Source organism: Cololabis saira, chromosome 22 (genome assembly GCF_033807715.1).
Source record: "Cololabis saira isolate AMF1-May2022 chromosome 22, fColSai1.1, whole genome shotgun sequence".
Lineage (NCBI taxonomy): Eukaryota > Metazoa > Chordata > Actinopteri > Beloniformes > Belonidae > Cololabis > Cololabis saira.
The window spans coordinates 9075185-9089888 of record NC_084608.1 but is presented as its reverse complement, the minus strand read 5'-3'; the positions used below and the strand labels follow the sequence as shown (position 1 = coordinate 9089888).

The window sequence follows — 14704 nt, the reverse complement described above, 5'->3', positions numbered from 1 at the left end:
AATATGTGTTAAGTGTGTACTGTGTAGATAAGATGCTGTACAGACTCGACTCAAACATGAATAAAACAAGGTCCGAACACCAGCATGATGCATTTCTCAAGCTGATAATTGTGTTGCTAGGGATGGTGCCAGGCATCTTAAAGTTTATGTTCTTCATGGATCATGTGGTTGCAGTGAACAGTAAAGAAGTAGATGCATTTACATTATGTAGGGACTGAAATCACTGCTGCTGTCAGCACCTCTGCCCAACTGCCTGGAGAGATGCACAGAAGTAATGAGAGAGCGTGGAGCTGTGTAGTGTGAAGGGCAGTCACTGCTGAGCTGATTCTGAATATTAATTCTTATGCAACACGTCTAACTCAAAGATAACTTGTCAGAATATACAGTACACTGAGTCCATATAGTTAAATATTAATCTGTCTGGTTTCTTTTATCATTGAAACCTCTGAATATTTTATTGTTGTCTTAGTGATACTCTTTCATCATTGCTATTATGCTTGTGAGTACATAATACTTGAAGAAGTATACAGATTTCAAGACTGTTAGACTAATGAATATCTGTCATACAGTCAGGCGTTTAAAAAGGCAAGTATTTGTCCTTGAGATGTCAGCGATATCAAGTCATGGAGGAATCAAGTGATTAGTACTTGCAAGTGAAAAGCACCTTTGTTTGATTCTGTCTGCAGTGAACGGGGAGTCCTGTGAGGCTGCTGCCAGGCAAACTTCTGAAACAAGAAGTGATGTGGTGCCTCCTACAGGTGACCATGAGGACTCTGCTCAAGATGCTGTCCTTCCAGATTCAGATACAGCACCAAATAGCACATCTCCACCCCAGCCAACTTCTACGCCTTCGCCAGCCTCTTCTTTTGCTGCTAAACCTGCCGATGGCACCGCTGCTGCTTCAACCACGTTTGCCTCTCCAACCCAGGGGGCCAGCACCAACACGACGTCTTCATCAGCATTGTCTTCCCCCCCAGCTCCGGTAGAATCAGGTGCTTCAGCAGCTGCAGGTGGCGGCAGTACTAGTGATGCTGCACCTGCAGCTACGGACGGGAGCAAGGCCAGAACGCCGGCCCCCAATGCTGCCGCCTCAGATCCTCTACCCCCAGGGTAAAAACCAAAAACCTCCTGCTCAAACCAGAAATGTTTATGTTGTTTGTGCTTTTCAGTGCCGTCACTGGACCTCTTGAGCAGTGTTGTGCTAGTTACTGAAAAATAGTAACTAGTTACCGTTACTAGTTACTTCATTAAAAAGTAACTCAGTTAATTAGACCAAAAAGTAATGCGTTACTATGAAAAGTAACTTTTTAGTTACTTTAAATAAAAACATTATTTTAAATGCTCCCATTAATGCCCCTCTAGCCTTCATTTCAGCTGATACTGTATGGATTTGCATTGTGCATCGTGTTCTGCATTCTAAACTCTCCCCGCTTCTTCACTTCCTGTATCAATAACGTTGGTTGCTTAGCAACAAGCTGAGAACGGCTAATGAGCTTCAGCAGCAGCTCAAGAACGGGACTCTTTGATGAATCATTCATTACATTCTCAGATATGGTGGCATGTCGGTTTATAAGAATCTTTTTGCCCAGAAGAAAAAAGAGCGACAACAACGACCCATAACTATTTTCTTCTCTCGAAAAAACACAGCTGCACCGCGGCTTTAGGAGAAAAAGACGCTACAGTGCGGAGTCAGGATGCAGCAGCATCAGAAGAGCAGGGAAATAAGTGTGAGGCGGTGCTGATCTCTGCAATTTGAAGCCTTTTATAATAATTGTAAAAACAATTTCACTTATCACGGGTTCTTTTTGGAACGTAACCCCTGCAAAAAACCAGGGATTACTGTAATGACAATATCTCCACGTTGCGAAACTCGCCTTCTCTTGGCTCGTCATGTTTTTGAACGCACACACACTACGTTTGCTCTGGTCTCCGTGTGTGGGGAAAAGAAGCTTCACTGTAACCAGAAATAACAGAGTAATGCACCGTTTGATAACGGTAATTGCGTTACTGAATTTAAAAAGTAATGCGTTAGAGTATTAGTTACCGCAAAACTAACGGCGTTACTGTAACGCGTTACTAAATAGCGCATTAGTCCAAACACTGGTCTTGAGTCAAGTCAAAACGCCAGGGATCACAAGTTTGTCACAACAATTGAGTAACCCAACCCCATGTGTCTTAAGTTTGTTCTTTATTGTTGTCTCTTAGGTGGGAGCAAAGAAAAGACCCCCATGGGAGAACATACTATGTCGACCACAACACCAGGACGACTACCTGGGAAAGACCACAGCCACTACCACCAGGGTGAGCGTCTGTGCATCTGTGTTTGTACTCGACTTCTGTTTTCAGCCCTGTTGTAAACTAGAGTGTAGTATTTTACCAGGTCTCCCTGCATGAAAGGGGTCTCTTTGACTTTAAAGCACTCATTGGTCACTTTTCCCTTAATATTCCTTATAGAGTGACTTGCATAAAAAGAAACTCCGTGATTCCAGAATTAAATGTTTTCTCAAAACATGTAATTTTTTTTTTTTTTTAAAGTCTGCCTTCTGTCATCAAACTTATGTAATCAAAGAATAAAAACTCCAGATGCAACTCAAACACATCTGAACAGTTTTCTCATTATTTGAAAAAAAATTCAACATAAAATAAAAACTTGTTTGGAAAAGGCTGCCAGGAGAAAGCCTCTGCATCACTTTGGTTTACAAATTTGTATTCAGTTAAATCCCTCGACTTGTATAGCAATGTCCTTTTAGCCATGTGGGACTAAAGTGGAGATGTTTAGCCACAATGCAGGGCACCACATTTAAAAAAAAAACAAAGCACATCACATCAGCACATCTGCTTGTTTTGCAGCAGTCAGACAAGAAACAAGAATACCTCTGTATGCAGAGATATTCTAGTGTCAAATGTGAGGCCATCAGGCTGACAGTAAAGCATTGTTGATATGAAGTCATGTGACAAAAAAATGATCTCAAGCACACCAGCAATTTTACAACAGAAAAGAATCGAGGTCTTTCGAGGTCTTTTAAAAGAATCGAGGTGATGTGAGAAACCAGTCAGAGTTCAGACGTTAACCTGGTTAAAACGCCGTGGTAGGACGTAGGAGGGATGTGCACAAATCACTGTTCAGTAAAAATGAAGAAACCAGAAGTCCTCCTTGTCAGACTGAAAACGATTATGTCAAGTTATCGCTGCTTCGGGTGTCTCTACAAGATCGTCAATCATGGAGCAAACTTTGTCTTTCCAAACACTGCTTCTGCTTTTGGGCATAGTCTTAGTTTAATAAATAAATTACACAGTACGACATGTCATACATGGTTCTCCTTCTGAGGCTGAATTGACTTTATCTTAAGACCTGGTAAGAACCAAGTGTTTTTATTATTCTTTTTTTTATGTTATTACATAAAACCTTAAAATTAAATGAGTGTGCTTCGTCACTTGACTGGTCTTTCATAACGCCTGGTTCTTTATGATGCCTTGTTCATGGTTGATGGCTTTCAACATGTGTGACTCAGAAAAATATATGAATAATATAATTAGAATAATATTTTTAATAAAAACTTTCTTTAAATTAATTTCTTAAATATTTTCTGGGTCAGTTAAAACCTCTGATTCTCATTTTTTTGTCCTGTTCTGCGTCTTTGATTCTGCCAGATGGGAGCGTCGAGTGGACGATCGGGGTAGGATCTATTATGTGGACCACAACACCCGCACAACGACGTGGCAGCGTCCCACCATGGAGTCGGTGCGCAACTTTGAGCAGTGGCAGAGCCAGCGCAGCCAGCTGCAGGGCGCTATGCACCAGTTCAACCAGAGATACATCTACTCTGTAAGGCTCTCCTCAACACGACAACTAAAAGCTTTGCTTAATCCAGCCTTTTGCCTTTCTTTTACATTTGTGTATTTAATGTTTGTCAGTCCTATAAGAAAAGGTAAAGAACCCAAGAGCAGCTGTACCTGTAGTCACTTGTTTTATAGGATTATCTCAAGACACTGAGTCGATTATTCTATCTTGAGTTTGCTTTTGGTGATAACTGGCTTTTTGATTTCTTAACTAAAGGGAAATTGTATTATCATGAAAAAACAAACTGTGTTTGCTCGACACCTCACGGGTAATCTTTGGAAGCTGATACCTGTCAGCCTCTTGTTGATCAATACGAAACAGGAAAATAACAAGTTATGGAATTGATCATTTAGCTCAAAAGATTCATGGTGCTTCATCTTTATTGGCTTTTTTGCATGGAAATATTCAAACTGCTCAGAACTTTTAACTATTTATGAGCCTAATTTGCACAATATTATCCACATAACAGTGTAAATAATAAAGTAGATAAATGTAAGAGAAAGCTCACCAAAACACCCATACATTGCATAAATATTAATAGGTATTTAGTACTGTCATGATTAATTTCTCTCTGTCTGAAGTCACTACTAATAACTTTCTCTCCAAGTTGCTTATACTAATAATGACATAAGCGTAACCATCATACGGCCAGCTGCTGATGGTCATTGTCTTTTCCATCCTTCATTTAATGGATTCTCTATATGCTTTTGTTTTGCTTCTTAACTTACTCAGCACACTATTTGGTATCCAACTAAACTCTCGTAACCTAAAAGAAAGAACCAGAATTTCCAGTCTCCTAAATGTTTATCCGTGTTGTGATATCATGTGACTAGATTGTCAGATTGTTCTTTAAACTAATATTTATTCATACATCGGTCATTTTCAGGCATCAATGATGTCTGCAGAGAATGATCCTCTCGGCCCGCTGCCTCCTGGTTGGGGTGAGTTCACATTCATTCCTCCAAATGCTTTACAGTATTTCACAGAGCACCAGTTCTCTCAAGTATATTATGGAAACATTGTTTTTGTAAAAAAGTATTTTTTTTCCCCTTTTATTTCATCATTAATCTCTGCGGTTGTATATATGAGTTCTTGATATGCTGCTGAATCTGTCAGTCACCTCCACGGTGATGTCATGGAGTAATCTTAGTTTGTCCTGCAACTGGACTTTTCTGCTTCTGTCGTCTCTTCAGAGAGGCGCGTGGACTCCAATGACAGAGTGTACTTCGTCAACCACAATACCAAGACAACGCAGTGGGAAGACCCCCGAACCCAAGGGTAACCCTCCAAAAAAAAGACATGTCCTGTTTAACCTGCTGTCAATCTCTTGAAATTCAACATGACACATTTTTATACGTCAAAGCACTGACAGGTTACACGCTTCTTTACTGTTGGTTTATTAAACATCTCTAGAGTCACTTGTATGCCAGAATAGATCATTTGTTCCTCTACAGATCTATTTTTATTATTCCTAAATATCGTTTTAATTTCCTCCAAACACGCACAAGTTTCTTAATGTACAGCGTTTTCACCAGATCGTAGTTTGCTTTATTTATTTAATAATGATACTTAGCAGAAAAGCAGTTTTTTGCTCATTTATAACTTTTAAAACAGAAATCTGAACCATGACAAAATATTTATTTTCATTTAGCAGGATGAAAGTGTTTCCACAGGGCGTGTCAATCCTGTGAAAGCAGTCTACTGTGTACTTAGTAAAAATATTTAGAAATATTGTGTAGTTGGCACAACTGACATGACCAAAACAGTTTTTTATTGTCTCCTAACACAAAACTTTTGCACTGAAATATCTTGCATTTTTTTGGTCTTCATGACTTCTTTCTTTATACATTAAAAGCATTAAAAGCTTCAGTTTTTAAAATGTGGACTTCTGCGTGTGTGTTTTCTTGCAGGCTACAGAATGAGGATCCCCTTCCTGAAGGATGGGAGATCCGATACACAAGGGAAGGTGTTCGCTACTTTGTGGATCACAACACCCGAACCACCACGTTCAGTGACCCCCGCACTGGAAAGTCCTCCGTGTAAGGAGCCGTCTGTTCTGCATTACGTTTAACCTCTGAAACTCTCAGTAACGTGTTGAGCTGCAGATGTGCGATCTTATGCATGGTTAAGTAAAGGATCGCGCCATGCTTACTCTTTAGTTGAGAAGATCTTGCACAATCCTATCGCTTTTAATTTAATCGGTTAACCCCACTTAATCTACTCAGTCAGTTGTGTTCTTGAAGTGTGGACCGGAGCTGAATACAGTCATTTTTGGGATTCTGACTAAGCCTCATCAGTTGTTTTTCTCTTAATTTAATCAAATTGGATTATGGATAATGCACAGTTTAATGGAGAATGTGAGAATAAACCTCTTTCCTCCAAATGGGAGAGAAAGACTTTGTTTTATTTTCTTTTGCAACTTACTTTTGTTGCATGTCACCATTTTCATCTTTCAGCACCAAAGGACCTCAGATTGCATACGAGCGGAGCTTCCGATGGAAGCTTGCCCATTTCCGCTACTTGTGCCAGGTAGGCCTTTTGTTTTTATTTGACTCCCTCCTTCCCTTACTCTTCATCCTTCTCCAATACTTCGTTGTCTTGTTCTCCCTCAGTCTAATGCTCTTCCCAGCCATGTGAAGATCAACGTCTCCAGACAGACGCTGTTTGAAGACTCTTTTACGCAAGTAAGACCTTCTACTTCTTTGTTCTTTCCATTTAAACCAGTGTTTACAGCAAATGTGTTATTTTCAAGTGCATTGATGTGTCATAGACTGTATGCATGATTAATTTCAAAATTAATTTTCACAGTTCCCTACAATACTGTATATTTATAACCGTGCCTCAGTCCGTTATTAATGTGTTATCTGATCCTCTGTTTGATGAATCTTTTAGATCATGGCCCTCAAACCTTACGACTTGAGGAGGAGGCTGTATGTAATCTTCAGAGGCGAAGAGGGTCTAGACTATGGCGGCTTAGCTCGGTATAAAAGAAACATTCAAAATTAATATAAACCCAAAAACAAATGTAAACCTGCTTTTTTAACTGATTGCCAACTCTGAATGGTCATGTTCAACTCCTGTCTCCTCACTTCTCTCCTCTCTTACTCTCCACGTTCCTCACTTCTTTTACTTCTCTGTCTGCTCCGATCAATACTCCCACATTTACCTCCACCTCACCTTCTCTCTCTTTCTCTTTCCTTCATTTTCTTCCCCCCTGACACCTCATTTTTGCAGGGAATGGTTCTTCTTATTGTCCCATGAAGTGCTGAACCCCATGTACTGTCTGTTTGAGTACGCTGGCAAGAGCAACTACTGTCTGCAGATCAACCCGGCCTCGGCCATCAACCCCGACCACCTCTCCTACTTCTGCTTCATAGGACGCTTCATAGCAATGGCACGTCCACATGCAAACACACCCTTGCAGTCCATCATAGTTACATTAATGACTTGGTATACGAGTGATTTCATGCTGTCCAACCACATTAGAGATCCAAAGTATTAATCAACTTCCTTGTGTTGATCTTTTTGAACATCTGTGTGAGCCACCGACAACACTGAACTTTGTCAAACGTTAGCACAAACAAAAAAAGGAACAAAAATAACTGTTAACTACGTTTCTGCCATTTCTACAGATATTCAGGTTATTGTATCATTTACACTTATTTATTTTCTTCCTATTCCTGCAGGCACTTTTTCATGGCAAGTTCATAGACACGGGCTTCTCCTTGCCTTTCTATAAACGCATGCTGAACAAGAAGTTAATACTCAAAGACCTGGAGTCCATCGACCCAGAGTTCTACAACTCACTCATATGGATCAGGTAAGTACCCCAGAGCCCATCACCTAAAAGAAACTTGCATATGTAAATATCAAACATCTATCTGTCATCGCAGTTGAAAATATGAGCACATTTACTTTTTTTTAATGTATTGTATAGTGATCTGAAAATCATTTTACTACATCATCTTTATTGAAAGACGCATTACCAGTTGAGAAACTGAATATGATTCAGGAACCTCACCTTTGGTGGATAAACCGCTGTATTTTGAACAGTGCAGAACATGAGTCTGAATATTGTACTACGTACAGTACTGCTCGTTGTTGGCATGTTCAGCTTGCTTTGATGACACATTAAACCTTAACCGGCTTCATGATGCAATCACCTGGAGTAGATTTGGATTGTTTTAATGTTTTTGATGTCAATTCATTTCAAGTGTTTGGACCTGCTGGTTGGGAACCAGGTTGTCTGTTTGATGTACCTCAGACATGAAGTGACTGTTGACTGAGCATTAAGACGTAAAGTACGGTATTGGCCAGGAAACATGGAGAAATAAGTTAGACCAGTGGGAAGTTCAAATGTTCTTGTTCTCCTCAGTGACCGAGACCGTCCTGGTTACTGAGGAGAACCGTGCATCAGGTTGTTGTATCATAACATAGTAGATCATGTAATCTCTGCATGCGTTGGTTTATTAAGTACAAATGTGCTGTGTATCTTGCTTGTAGTTTCAACTACCACGGCTTCACACCTCTGCAGTCACCTGAACTAAACCAAGAGTGGTTTATACATTTTTTGATGTGGGGAATTGAGCTTTCTCTGAGTGTGCTTGTGCTGCAACAGCGTCGTCCAGACTGGGTCGGTTTACGACTGGACTGATGGGAGTCTTTATTGATTCTGTGTGGCCTAACTGCGTCACTGGATGAAGAAGTGCTGCATTGGTAGCTGCATCATCTTGGTGGTGTCGAGCAGACATTTATTTGTCCCAAAGGAAACATATTGGACAGTACATACATAGACATTATTATAATAATAATAATAATAATAATTTTTATTATTTCAATTGTTAGTGTTAAACCTGAGATTAAGTTATTACAACAGGCCACATTACTTATATTCAACATTTAAGTTCAAAGTCATCTTTAATTTCTTTTTCAATTTATAAGGTTAACCTCAAATCACCGCACTCAGTGAAGTTAAAGTAGATTTGGAAATTAAAACAACATTTGATTGTTCAGTCCAATAACTAATGAGCTTATATGGATGAAACCTTTGTTCAATATGCTCAAATAATCTTTTCAAGTTTAAAAAAAATAGTAAAACTAACTTCAAAAGTTACAGACTCCAAAACCCAGCACTGGTGGGCGACGCCCACTTCCTGATGACATAAAGACGGAAGGCTGGGCTCATCTTATCATGGTTTCTATCACAGCATGATAAAAGCGTCTGTGTCCAATTGTACAAGGTTGGCAGTGTCATCTGAATACTTAATGATACATTTGTTGGGATTATTACTTGTACAGTTATTTTTTTTTAAATTATTGTTATGGTTGCATCATCTGTGCTCCGGCTGTTTTCTTAAGCAAACTGATGAGGATCTAACTGTCCTTGTACGTTCAACTGTTAACTTCTACACCATCGGGTTCTCAGGATCCGTTTCATTGGAGAGTGTTGAGACAGAGGTCTCTGATTTTAGTCAATGAACAGCGTCCTCGCATATGGAGCTGTCCAGTGATCGACGTTGTGAAGCCGGTTAAATTAATGGCAACAATGTGCAGGTCAGTTAGCGATGTATAAAACACAGTGTGTGAAGCAAGAGGTTCTGAGAGGATGGAGGCATCGATTACATACGTTTCACAATCCCGGCGAGCTGCTCTGTAAACGGAGAAACCTCGAGAAAAAAACATCCATCCTCCATTACGCGGTTGCAGCAACACGGTGTCGTCTCTCCTCAGGGACAACAACATCGAGGAATGTAATCTGGAGATGTACTTCTCCGTGGACATGGAGATCTTGGGAAAGATCACCTCTCACGACCTCAAACCCGACGGCGTCAACGTCCTGGTCACCGAGGAGAACAAGGAGGAGTACATCAGGTTGTTGTTTTACAACAGCAAGTATCTCATGTTCAAATCTGATTTCTAAATCATTTTCAGAAGTATTAAGTGCAACTGTGCTGTGTGGTTTACAGTCTAATGGCCGAGTGGCGGTTCTCCCGGGGGGTGGAAGGCCAAACCAAAGCCTTCCTGGATGGCTTTAATGAGGTGGTTCCACTTCAGTGGCTCCAGTACTTCGATGAAAAGGAGCTTGAGGTTAGCAGCATGATTCGCCTGTTTTCAGTGTTGAACATGTATTTCTTTAATGTATTCTGCATTGTGTTTTTATTTAATGCCTTACACCAGTTGCCGGGCCGCACAGAAAGAAAAAATAATTTCTGTAGCATCCCCGACTGATGATGGTTGACTCTCAAACTGATGGTTCACAATGTTTTTATTCCTTGGATGTAAATACACTGCAAACACACCGTAAGAGCTAGAAAGGAGTAAAATAAAATGGAGTTAGTCTTTCTACATTCATATAAGTTTAATTTAACTTAAATACAGACCAACACAGCTGCTCGGTCGCTCGGTAATAACAGCTACCGCTAACCACAATACATGAGTAACCATGGCAACCAAACTCAATATGTACATAAATACGGCATAATATTTGCAAAGAAAACAAATCCTTATCAGCAGGTGCTTTTTGTGTCAGTTAGGCTCCTCTTTAGCATTCAAGACACTAGTTTAGTCTTTCAGACAAACTTTCTACCGCCGTTAAACTTTTACCTTGAAAGTCCAAAGCGCCGGATGTTTACAAGGTCTCGGTGAGACACCTTCAAAATAAAAGCACTAAATATTGGTCTCCTTAATATATAACAAATAAAATAAAAGCCTGGCTTTAAATAACGTTAATGAGACATAAAAACATAAAAAACACGTTTATAGAAATAGTCATATTAAAGGTAATTTACAATTTCAATTTTTTTTTGAAAATTATGTTTTATTATTTATTATTATTATTATTATTATTATTATTATTATTATTATTACTATAGAGAAAATACCACAGTTTTTATTGCCGATCTTGTCATTTTATTTAGTTTTTATCAGCTACACCTTTAGATTGGGCCGTGAAAATATTGTCAGACATTAAACTGGTCCGCGGTACAGAAAAGGTTGGGGACCACTGGTTTACACCATAACATACATCGTTTAAGTCATCTCAATAATTTACTGATTCATGTTTCTGGGAAATCCTTTCCCGAGTATTCCCTGGTTACCTGCCCATCTACTCCTCTTCATTTCATCTGACTGCCATTCATTCATTCATGTATTTATTTATTTGTGTACGTGTGTGTGGTCCAGGTGATGCTGTGCGGCATGCAGGAGGTGGATCTTCAGGACTGGCAGAGAAACACTGTGTATCGGCATTACACCAGGAACAGCAAGCAGATCATCTGGTTCTGGCAGGTACTGCCACACGTGCACACACTCGTTTGATCTGTTACATGCTTCTCCTGGTGTGTTTCAGTCTGTAACAAAGGATATTGGATGCACGCTTTAAAAACAATTACACAAAAACAAACATAAGGACCCAGTCAGATGTCCAGAATGAATAGGGATGTAACGATACACTAATCTCACGATACAGTACGGTACACGATATTGAGGTCACGATAACGATACGATACGATATTATAGCAGTATTTTTTTAATAACCTTTAATGAGGAACATATGACTAGAAAAAATTGTCTTTTATTTGAAAGACACAAAATACAAAACAATGCTGTGCATTACAGTTTGTAATGCTTTATAACTGTTTAAGATTTAAAGAGAAAGCCAGGACAACCATTTTCCACAAACTGAACTAAAAGTAAATGTCAGGTTTGCATTATGATCTTCAGTTTCATACAAGTACAAATATTTAGCCACAAACTTTATAGTTTCTCTCATGTATGATTTGACTTTTTTCTTTTCCAGAAATTTAACAACTAAAATTAAATAAATAAAAGTCAATAAATACATACAATTTTACATCATAAAAAAGATTGATTCATGCTCACCTTATAAGTGTAAGAGGAGATTTATTTTTGTTAAGAAGGTTATTTTGGTAATTCAGGGTTCATTATTTTATAAATATATTCTTTATATTCTGATGTAAATCAGGGACTATAATGACACTAGTCAGTTTATCTGTAGTGATTAGTCTGTTTTAGATTGGGTGGAGTGATACAGCACTAGGTGCTGTGTTGATGCTCTAAAATCCTACACTGTTGAGGGACATTAAGTACACTGGAACTCAGAACTCAAGTTTTCCCCGTGTTTATCATACTCACGACCCCAAAAAGGTTTAATTTAATAAGGTAAGGCTAAACTCTACACCAGCCTTACATAAGTAAAAGTTCAGAGCTCAAAACCCTGCAAGAGTCCCGTGATCGGGACCAAAACGGTACTAGTTTCTTCTGAGCGGAGTCAGATTTTACCTGTGTGTGTGTGTGTCAGATTTTGGTCCGCGGGTCGAGGCGCGGTCGGCACGCGTGGTCAGATGCGCGTTTCTAGTCAACACAATAGATTAATATTATTAACCCAATATTGCGATACAGTTTGTCACTTCCACGACACGTTTCGTGACGTTTTTGTATCGCGAAATTTCGTGGCACGATATATTGTTACACCCCTAAGAATGAACTTTCTTCCAAAGATGTTTGAGAAGTCGTGCCGTCAGTGATGACTGTGTTTGCCGTCACTTTCCTGCAGCTGGTGAAAGAGGTGGATAACGAAGTTCGGCTGCGTCTCATGCAGTTCGTCACAGGAACCTGCAGACTGCCTTTGGGTGGCTTTTCTGAACTTATGGGTCAGTGACACACGCACACAACGAGGAACACATTCATCACCTAATTAGAAACGGAGAGCCACTCGGCTTCCAGCTCTTTCAGTCCTTTATCTCTTCTTTATTGCAGGAAGCAACGGCCCCCAGAAGTTCTGCATCGAGAAGGTGGGAAAGGACACGTGGCTTCCTCGGAGTCACACATGGTGAGTTCTTCACATCACACTGCGTTTCTAGACGGGATCTTACTTTTTACTGTTCACTTTATTTGTTTGTTTTTACTTTGCACAAAGACACTTTAACCTGAGTGACAAGCGTCTATAAAACTACTTGATATTTAATTGAAGAAGTTAAAGACTCAAACCGTGATCTCTGCTCCTCTTTCTTTGTCTTTGCAGTTTTAACCGCCTGGATTTGCCTCCCTACAAAAGCTACGAACAGTTGAAGGAGAAGCTGCTCTTTGCCATAGAGGAAACAGAAGGATTTGGCCAAGAATAGTCCTCCGGTGTTGTTCTCTGTTTTATTCAGCCAACAAAACAAAAAACAACAAAAAAAATTGCACAAGATAACCACCAATGTACTGTATATAAGCTATTTTGTCATTTAAAACCAAATCCTAATTTGCTGCATAATTTTTGCCGCAGTCCTATTCCCCAGTCCTCATATATATATATAAATATATATATATATATATAAATATATATTATATACTACCCTGTCATGAAAATATGCAAGCTTTTTAGCTTTGTGCTCTACTGTTTGAAAACAGGAATCATAGGATATTTTTTAGATATCCTCCCCACCGCTGACTGGCTTTTAAAAACAGACTTAAAGAGTTTTTTTTTGAGAGGATTTTATAGTTGAAGTGAATCTTCTTATAAAGCTCTAGTTCTATAGAGCTTTTAAAGGGCAGAGGGAGAGTATTGGGGTCTTGTGCCTGAAGTTGTTGGACTCATGGCAGTTTTGACGTCCTCGCGTGCTTGCATGCTACCTACAACGATCCAAGACCGCAGCGGCCGCCCGCCACCGCCACACACGTGCACGCCCACATTTTTAGCACGGATCGCTCCGTCTCCCATTGAGCTCGTCGCCATGTTTTCCAGGGAGGCCCGGCGCTCAGGATGTACCCGTGTGACCTGCAGAACACGTATCCAAGTGAGGCTTCAGCCCAGCGAGATTAGATGCACCCGCCCAGAGGAAGCAGCAGCATTACAACCTCCTATTTGGGGCAAAACCAAGATAAAGTGTTTTATCAAAAACAGAATAACAGGAGCGCTGCTGGTGTCCCCACAACCACCGGTGCTCTTGCAATGGGTGCAACAGTGAACTCAAAAGAAAAAATGCAGGCACTCTGGTGGCTTGCAAAAAGTTAAAAAACCTTTATTTGGACTGGGTTACATTCTAAAAAAACCTCTCTTACACCCTGTACACCCTGAGGAAGGCGTAAGCCGACACGCGTTGGTGTTTTTTAGAATGTAACCCAGTCCAAATAAAGGTTTTTTTTAACTTTTTGCAAGCCACCAGAGTGCCTGCATTTTTTCTTTTGAGTAAAAAGTGTTTTATGTTGACGTTGGGTGGACGTGAGCCGGAGATGTTGAGGCGGTGCTTCTAACTAGATCCCTGAGAGGCTTTACCCCCACAACAATTACACACTAATTACCCGTTTTAATCTAGAAACATTAGTTTTTTAGATCCAAGTTGACAGAACTACAGAGATTGAAGTTATTTCCAGCCATTTAGCTGAAGGTGTGTCCCTGTCTCTGGCCTCCGTGTGAAACATCCCAGCTACAGACACAGCTCAAGTTATTTAACCCGCATTCATTTGAGTTCACTAGACATGACGAGGAGGCTTCCCACGGTGCATCTCTCCAGCAGCATGCCAGCAGCATTGTGTGGCTTTCATTCTTGCCCCCACACTTTGTTTGCTCCTTTTGTCCCCTCACATGTTTGTGGGGGCACAGCCACGACTCCGCCGCTTGTTCTCAGCCAGCCGGGAAATAGGAAAAGTCTGGCGGCGGCAGCAGACCAGGGGCCTCATGTACTAAGAGTGCGTGGATTTCAACGTGAATCCGTGCGTGGAATTAACAAGACCGCAAAAATTCATATGTACAAAGCTGTGCTTTCGCCCAAATCCACGCAGGTTTCTCTGTACATCCCAATCAGCGTGGATTTGAGCGCACATGCGGGAGCACAACACTCCGCCTTGTCTCCTCCCTCA

General features: G+C 40.2%; 1 protein-coding gene across 4 annotated transcripts in view; it reads left to right on the top strand.

Annotated features, from left to right (window-relative positions):
* Nucleotides 1–13782, top strand: part of LOC133422965 (NEDD4-like E3 ubiquitin-protein ligase WWP1) — a 49142-nt gene extending 35360 nt beyond the window's left edge. For all 4 annotated transcript variants that reach the window (XM_061713032.1, XM_061713030.1, XM_061713031.1 and 1 more), the window contains 17 exons: nucleotides 687–1110; nucleotides 2206–2301; nucleotides 3652–3826; nucleotides 4728–4782; nucleotides 5035–5119; nucleotides 5752–5880; nucleotides 6298–6370; nucleotides 6454–6525; nucleotides 6734–6822; nucleotides 7076–7235; nucleotides 7528–7661; nucleotides 9572–9712; nucleotides 9808–9928; nucleotides 11024–11128; nucleotides 12417–12513; nucleotides 12620–12692; nucleotides 12885–13782. In XM_061713032.1, coding sequence (XP_061569016.1) covers nucleotides 687–1110; nucleotides 2206–2301; nucleotides 3652–3826; nucleotides 4728–4782; nucleotides 5035–5119; nucleotides 5752–5880; nucleotides 6298–6370; nucleotides 6454–6525; nucleotides 6734–6822; nucleotides 7076–7235; nucleotides 7528–7661; nucleotides 9572–9712; nucleotides 9808–9928; nucleotides 11024–11128; nucleotides 12417–12513; nucleotides 12620–12692; nucleotides 12885–12984 — 2129 coding nt within the window. In that variant the 3' untranslated portion in view covers nucleotides 12985–13782. The remainder of the gene's footprint in view (nucleotides 1–686; nucleotides 1111–2205; nucleotides 2302–3651; nucleotides 3827–4727; nucleotides 4783–5034; nucleotides 5120–5751; nucleotides 5881–6297; nucleotides 6371–6453; nucleotides 6526–6733; nucleotides 6823–7075; nucleotides 7236–7527; nucleotides 7662–9571; nucleotides 9713–9807; nucleotides 9929–11023; nucleotides 11129–12416; nucleotides 12514–12619; nucleotides 12693–12884) is intronic.
* Nucleotides 13783–14704: the final 922 nt, after the last annotated feature.